General features: G+C 53.6%; 1 protein-coding gene across 1 annotated transcript in view; it reads left to right on the forward strand.

The window, feature by feature from the left end:
• Window positions 1-8,327, forward strand: part of LOC311010035 (arf-GAP with GTPase, ANK repeat and PH domain-containing protein 1-like) — a 43,087-nt gene that overhangs the window by 27,779 nt on the left and 6,981 nt on the right. The window contains exons 11-14 of the mRNA XM_084004515.1: window positions 1,722-1,890; window positions 2,561-2,728; window positions 4,001-4,241; window positions 4,376-4,441. Of these exons, the coding sequence (XP_083860641.1) occupies window positions 1,722-1,890; window positions 2,561-2,728; window positions 4,001-4,241; window positions 4,376-4,441 (644 nt within the window). The remainder of the gene's footprint in view (window positions 1-1,721; window positions 1,891-2,560; window positions 2,729-4,000; window positions 4,242-4,375; window positions 4,442-8,327) is intronic.

Raw genomic sequence — 8,327 nt, forward strand, 5'->3', positions numbered from 1 at the left:
CTGTCTTCTTCTCCTCCTTCGTCTCCGTCTCCTCGCTCCTTATGGATCGCCGCTTCGCTCGCCGTCAGCAGTCCTCGGCTCTCTGTTCACGCTGCATCTTTCACACTGACGCCGCTGTTTATGCATCCATTACAGCGACACACACACACACACACACACACACACAGCTGCTGCTGGCGGAGTGTTTGGTCGATACACACATCCGTCCTGGACGCCGCTGCGTGGCGTGGACCGTCGGGCCGATGATGAAAGCTCCCCGATGCAAATGGAGACTCAATTACCTTGGTCAATCTGTCGGAGGGGAGTGTGTGTGAGCGTGTGTGTGTGAGCGTGTGTGTGTGTGAGCGTGTGTGTGTGTGGAGGGCTGTACCCAGCGGGCCCCTGGCTCGAGGGCTCTCCGGTGGCTTGTTAAGACGCCGTCGAGAGCACTTGGCTTTGAATTGGCCTTTTGTCAGCCGAGCTGCCAGAGGGAGGGGGGCCGCCGGGGGACGGGGTGTGTGTTCAGGCCGGCGCTGTGTGGAATCGCCACCTCTGTGAGGACCAATTAGAGCCGAGTGTCCTCATACATACCTCCAATGTCCTCACACCTTTACTGCATGTGTGTGTATAGAACACAGCCCCAGACCTGAACCTGGACCAGAGGACGTGTCCTCACTTTCCAATATTTCTTGTCCTTAAATGTCACTTATCAAAATGTCCTCACCTTCTGAAAATGTCCTCGCTTTCACAAAAACGATTCAGATTCCCCAGAAATGTCTCCATTTCACCTCAAAACTGTCCCCTCCTTATTAAACTGTCCCCTCCTTATTAAACCGTCCCCTCGATATTAAACTGTCCCCTCCTTATTAAACTGTCCCCTCCTTATAAAACCGTCCCCTCGATATTAAACTGTCCTCTCCTTATTAAACCGTCCCCTCGATATTAAACTGTCCTCTCCTTATTAAACCGTCCCCTCGATATTAAACTGTCCCCTCCTTATTAAACTGTCCCCTCCTTATTAAACAGTCCCCTCCTTATAAAACTGTCCCCTCCTTATTAAACGGTCCCCTCCTTATTAAACTGTCCTCTCCTTATTAAACTGTCCCCTCCTTATAAAACGGTCCCCTCCTTATTAAACTGTCCCCTCCTTATAAAACTGTCCCCTCCTTATTAAACCGTCCCCTCCTTATAAAACTGTCCCATCTCCTGGGACCTGGTCCTCACAACGATGGAGGACCAGACGTGCTGGTTTAATCCGGCCCAGCAGGTCGTCTCAGCTTTGTTTCTCCTCGCCTCCTTCATGTTGAAGAGGAGGCCGACCTCCCACAATGCCGTGCTCCTCCGGGGTCAGCGCCAACACTCCACCCGGCTCAGAGGGGGAGGCGGGGGTGGATTTAACAAGCGCCTCTCGTCCGTCATTAACACCTCTATACTCGTGTTTTCATGCTCCGCTCTGATCCGGACCAGAGCTCGGCGTGGCGGGACGACCATGTTTGAGGGGAGGGGGTGTGCAGAGCCAATGAGAGGTGGCGTGGTCGGCCACTTCAGCGCCGCTTTGTTTCCGTCGTACATTCAGGGATTTATCTGCTTCATTATCCCGTTAATCCTCTTTCTCTTCTCTCTTCTTTCTCTTGGTTCTCTTTTCTTCTGCTGCCCTTCAGTTAGAATGAAAACAGATTGAAGTCATGGAGACTGGTTAACACTCCGATGTTTAGTGTGATGATGTTAAATGTGTCCCTCAGGACTACATGCAGAACGTCCACGGGAAGGAGATCGACCTGCTGAGGACCACGGTGAAGGTCCCGGGGAAGAGGCCTCCTCGGGCCGTGTCCACCTGCGCCGCCGTGCCGAGTCCCAAAACCAACGGCCTGGCCAAGGACATGAGCAGTCTGCAGCTGGGCCAGACGGCAGGTGAGAGGGCGGGGCTTCCTGACGCACAGGAAGTATGTGTCAGGGTCCATGACGAGGAACAGCGGGGACATTTAGGATTTCATTAGCACACTAATTGCTCCTCTTGATTCCGTTTTCCTAAACACAAGCAGCGTTTGTCCTTCGTCAATCGATAAAGGTTGAATATTCAGATCTGGTAAAAGTCTCACCTGAAGGAAGAGGAGGTGGAGAGAGAGAGAAGCGCTCCTCCGTGTCTCACACACACACATTAAAAGCAGCTCTTTAAATCAAACACACACACGGAGGGATCCAGGAGGCTAATAGCATGAATATTCAGTGAGCCGTTCTCCGTGTACTAATTATCCTCATGAATATTAATGCAATCAGAGTCCTGGCTGCTCTCAGGCTGCAAGAGATGAGCTGTAATGAGACGGGGGGGGGGGGGGGTGCTTCATGGGACTTACATGGTTCCGTTGTTCCGAGCTTGACTTCACATGGAAACGTACCTACCTGACCTGACGTTGTTCCTGAAATTACTGGAATGAACCTTAGATTTCCGTTACCGGAGGTATGATGTCACCTGAGTCGCCGTCGGTTCCCGAAGTTAGACAACGACATGAATGTGGTGTGTTAGAGGAGGTGCATGCGGCGGCGCTTGGTCCTGACCTCACCTGACTTCCTGCCTCCTCAGGTTCGGTGAGCAGCAGCGCGTCGGCGTCTCAGATGGCGAGCGGCGTCAGCCTGGTGTCCTTCAACAGCCGCGGCGGTCTGGAGGGGATGCACCAGCGCTCCTACTCCGTGTCCAGCGCCGACCAGTGGACCGACGCCACCGTCATCGCCAACTCCGGAGTCAGCACAGGTAACGCCCCGCCGTCATGTGACCTCACGCTGGCGCCTTCAAGTCTGTGATTGAGTTCTGATTAAAGGAGTGCCAAAGTTAGATCCGCTTCCTGCGAGGTGTTGTGTTTAAGACTCGTGATGCGGCGACGGGTCCACACACGCAGCTCCGCTGTGGGCCGCCTGCGTGGCCTCAGAGGGCCCCGGTGTGCAGCTCCACGGGGGAGCCTATCATTTGTCTCCCATTGATCCACCTGCCAGACTTCTAACGCTGCTTTTGTCGAGCTAATGGCTCCGAGTGTGTGAGTGTGTGTGTGTGTGTGTCTCTGCACACTCACACCGCCAGATGTTGAGACTGACAGCTGTCAGGCCCTGTGTGTGTTGCCGTGACGATAGGTTTGACTGACAGCTCTGTCAGCCTGCAGCTCTCCTCAAATAACGTTTAGAGCTGTGAAATGCTTTTGAGTGGACTCCCCGGGGCCACACACACACACACACACACACACACATGGATCACATGATTAGATTTCTACTTCATTATCAGAATACTCCTGGATGTTTGTATTTCTGGTATTGATTAGATTTGTCTATAAACACAACGACAAACATTCAGGTGAGGACAGGTGTGTTCATAGCGAACGCTAGCCAATCATGTGCTGGCGTAGATCAAGGTGGGGGGGTTGACTGGTAGGAGGGGGGGGGTTGCCGTGGCGGTGGGGGGGTTAGCGGCTGCAGATGGGGGGCCGTTAATCCCGGCCGCTTAATTACACTCTCGGGGACGGCATCTTGTCAGCAGAGATAAGTTGTCACATTTTCCACTTGAGCTGAGACTAAACGATTGTAAAATAAGTTATGGCCGTCCTTGGGGCTGTCGACCAGCCGCGTGTGTGTGTGTGTGTGTGTGTGTGTGTGTGTGTGTCTGTGTTCATGTCAGTGTGATATTGATGGAAGCTGAATGTTATTTTATTCTGCCGCTAGTCACAGCTGTCAGCGGGCGGCGTGAACAGAGAGAGAGAGACTCTGGCAGGCTGGAACCACGTACAGGCTTTGCTCCTGGTCCTGGTCCTGGTCCTGGTTCTTGGCTTCTATATTATGTTTATTTATATAAAAAGGACAAAGCTGACTTGAAGGTTCACTTCCTGTTTGCTGTCCACTGGAGGGCTTTTATTGTGAAGGAGAATCAGCTTCCTGTCGCTGTACGTGTTCATATGACATCCCACACACATCCAAGTACTGACATACTTCTGTTGTTCATGGCCTCCGATACTCACGTGTGTCTGGTCTGGTTCTGCAGACACTGGTCTGGGGGACTCGGTCTGCTCCAGTCCCAGTATCTCCAGCACCACCAGTCCCAAGATAGAGCCGCCGCCCTCGCCGCACGCCAACCGCAAGAAGCACCGCCGGAAGAAGAGCACCAGCAACTTCAAGGCCGACGGCCTCTCTGGGACCGCCGAAGGTGAGTCATGTGACCGTCATGTGCCCGTCCGAGACTCGGGGGTCTCATCCCTCGTCTTCCTCCGTCCTCCGTACAGGAAGTGCTCACTCTGAACCGGGTTACATGCGTGACCTTTGGGGCCGTCATGGCAACAGACAGGAAGTAGAGATGGATAAGAAAGGGACGGGGGTGGACGTAGAAAACCTACTGAAGGTGTTTAGTTGCCTGTTCCAGACCAGATCTAGAGAATCAACAGGTCTTGGATCTGGTCCTAGACCGGGTCCTGGTTCTGGTTCCGTGGTGTGGCTCTCATGAAGCCAGATGTGCTGGTAGAACAGATGTTTCAGCAGCAGATGTGTAGCAGTGGTCTCTCCATCACCGTGGCAACGAGCAGCTGACGAGGAGAGAGGCTGTCTGGGATGGATAGATGCTCCTCATACATGCTCCTCTCCTCCTCCTCCTGCTCCTCTCCTCCTCTCTAGGTAATCAAAGCAGTTTTCATCCTCATTTTAATTCCTCCTCCGCCTCCTCCTCGTACTGCTCCTCCTCATGTCAGCTGATCTCTGGTCTGTCAGAGAGTCTTAAGTGAAATATTATAAATAATCCTGTGTGATCTTTTATCAGATGTGTCACGTTCATTATTCAATAAGTGATTAGTAACAGTCGCCCCAATTTAGCCATTAAGCTGCTCCTCACCAGCTCCCCCAGGCGGGACCAGCTCCCCCAGCCTCCTCCCTTGTGGGCGTTTTGATCCGAGTCTTGTGGTTTTGGACTGTTAGTTGGAAACAATAAGACGTTTGAAGACTCACGATTTAACAATATTAACACACACACACACACCTGTGCCAGGTGAACCCTGCTGATCCACATCAGTCTCAGTTCTCGTTAACTAGCTGCTGTTTGATACGCTGGCTTCATCCTGCAGCTTTGAAAGGTGACCTGCAAAATACCTACACACACACACACACACACACACACACACACACAGCTGCAGGTATTTGAAGTGGTCTCACACAGGTAACAGCAGGACGCTGGGCCACATTCCTGAGACAGGGACAGCTTTGATTCCTCCACCAGCGTCTGTGTGTGTGTGAGACTCGGCTGATCAGCTTCACTTATTCCAGCGTTCCCGTCGATCAGCAGGGTCACACAGGTGGGGGACCAACAGGGTCCCTGGAGGTCCTGGTCCAGGCGGTCCAGGTGGCCCGCAGGAGGAGGAGGAGGCGGAGGAGGAGGAGGCAGAGTAACATGTCCATGGAGTCATTTGAAGTCGGAGCATTAAAGGGGTCAGAGGTCACAGCCAGACCACCTTATAAGAAACAGCACGTTCTCTTCGGATTAATAATCAGTGTTTGTTAGATGTGTTCATGTTGCTCTATTTTGTTATGTATTGCTGTTGAGCTTCCACACTTCCTGTGTTGATGTTTCACATTAAAAGCTCCGGGGCCGCTTTTAATGTGAAAATCCTGCGGGAAGCGTTTGAGCTGCTGAACGACTGAAGAGTCATGTTTGTGTTCCGGAAGGTTTGAGATGTTCGTTGTGTTGCAAACTAAAGTAGTTCCTCCCTTCATGGTGCTGTGTTGGCCCCGCCCACTCCCGCCAGAGGCTCCGCCCACTCCGGTCCACTCCGACGTCTCTCGTCTCCTGCAGCCAGGCGTTAAGCGTGGAATCGTAACCCTGTCATTAACCAGATGTTTCCATAAAGCACACGGAGCCACCATGTTGACTCATCGTTTCTTCCTGTCCGTCGTTTCCGTGGCGATGGCTTTAAAAACTCCACTACCCATGAGCCTCGGGGGGGCCGTTGCCGTTTCTGCTGGTCGTTAGCGGCTCCTCATTTGGCATTTCACATTCAAGCTATGTGATTGGATGTTTGTTGCTGAAACGCACCTTGGGAGTTGTAGTTGACTTCCCATTCAGTCATGCTTGTAGACGGTTTGTGGCGTAGCGGTGAAACCGTGAGCTGCAAACCGCCAGATCGCTTGCTCGCTGTCGGCCCTTCTGTCATGGCGTCCTGCCCCCCTTCTGCCCCCCCCCCTCGAGGGTGCCACCAAACAAGCGTCCCCCTAACCCTGCAGGGTGCCTTGTATCAACTCCTCTGTCCGTCTGCATGATGGCGTGGAGGCTCCGAGCGCCGGAGCAGGTTAAATCACCTCCAATCAGGCGCCGCCGCTCCGGCGTACCCGCCCGGAGAGAACGGACTCCATATTTCTTTTCCAGGGCGACTTCGGAACAATCGGCTGCGGTATTTTCCAGGTTATTAATGTTGTAAAAGGCTGCGAATAATCCGCGGAGTAATGACCCGCGTCGCAAAGCAATCCTGTGTGCGCTGACATTTCAGGCTTTTAATTTGTGTTTCCCGGGGCCCCTTTGTGTCCCTCACACCTCCCCTCTCATTGCACCTGCAGGTCTGCTGTCAGCCCCCCCCCCCACCAGGACGCCAGCCCCCCCCTGCATCTTGTAAATGCTGTATATTTGGATTGTTCTGTTTCTGCTGTAAAGGTTATCGGTGTCAGAGTTCACAAATTGCCTCGGCGCCGCCTCTCTCTCTCTCGCCATGCGAATGTCGCCCACAGTAGCCGAGAGCGGTGGCGTGATTACACCGCGCCGCGGCGGGCGAGTCGGCGGGCGCGTCGTCGCCTCGTGTGTTTGTACTCTCATGCATACGTTTAGTGGCGTCGAGACCCGGCGGCCGGAGACGCCAGCGAGGACACAGGAAGCTCACATAGAAAGTCACTAATCGGGACTGAAATGTGTGTTGGATGGACCGTGGTTCATGCTCCCCTCAGGATAAATCATAGTTTCCTCCGGTTAGAACCTTTTCTCCCAAGTTGTGGTTCCCTGAAGATGTATCCTTGTGATGACTGTGAATTATTATTATTATTATTTAATTGGATGAACTGTGATGAAACATGGTTCAGACATTCATGTTCCCTTCAGGATGAACCCCTCTGCAGTTGGTGTTCCTCTGACTTCTCATGATACATGAAAACCCTGTTTTAGCTCCATGTTTGGTCTCCACCGGCAGTTCAGCAGCTAAATGCTCCCCGATGTGGACCAGCTGGTCGTCTGCTGGGATCCACTGTTCCTGTATGTGGACTGGTACTGGGGGGGGGGGGGGGGGGGGGGGGGGGTTCAGGGTCGGGACCTCCCTCATCTTATTCATTAGCCGCATAGGTGCGCCGGGTCAGCGTGCAGCGTTTAAATCCAGAAGCAGCATTTAATTTACGCTGCGGAGAGGCTGGCCCTTTCTGGATTGTTGGTTTCCATAATTATCAAGCACCCCCTCCCCCCACCCCACGCCTGAAAACAGAGAATCATGGGAATTTAATTATGATGGGATCCTTGCTCCCAACCCTGCAGGGCTCGATGGGTGGGCCTCCGAAGACTGGAGACCCGGCAGCTGCTCCGGTCTCCAGACTCTCCGGGTTCTCAGATCTCCGATGAAAAACCAAACATCTTTTATACGACTGGAAACGGAGAAGCTGCTTCTCTTCTTCATGATTAAAAACGTCCTGTTCTTTGTAGACGACAGCTTGTTGTGTGTTCCTGATTCGCCGGTTTAAACAGTAGTTTTAATGAACACCGACCAATCAGCAGCAGGAAACGTCGGCCAGTCAAGGTGTTTCCAATCTCTGTGTTCTGGACGAGGCGACTTCCTCTGCCTCGGGCCCCCCACCCCCCGCCCCCCCCTTCCTCTCCTCGGACGCCGGCACTGATGATCCAGCGCCGAGCCGGAGGGGTACTTCAGCTCCGGTGCTCTGAGACGCTCCCAATTAGCCAAACGAGCAGCACGGTTCCCTGGCGGTCCTGGTCCCTGGCGGGCCCGGTCCCTGGCGGTGCCTTGTGGTCCGGCCGTGACCGCTCTCCGACCGATTAGACCGCCTCGTCCTTCCTGACGTCCAGAGAAGCTTGGACCGAAGTGTCACCAGTGATTAGCGACGTCGGACGTGTATTTGAGCGGTAGAAGAGCGTTTGTTTGGCTCCGGTCCGACGTCTTCACATGCTTTTGTTTTGGCGGGGGCGGCGGCAGGAAGGTCGGCGCTGCAGGCCGTGCTTTGATGAGGTGATTACCGCGCTGTGTGACCTACTCGCCGGCCTAATTGTAAACAGGAGCAGCCTGTTGTCTGATCTGTGTGGTGATGATGCGGCTCTCAGCCAGACCCCCGCCTCACCTCCACCCCCC

This window comes from Eutrigla gurnardus, assembly GCF_963514095.1.
Source record: "Eutrigla gurnardus genome assembly, chromosome: 24".
NCBI lineage: Eukaryota > Metazoa > Chordata > Actinopteri > Perciformes > Triglidae > Eutrigla > Eutrigla gurnardus.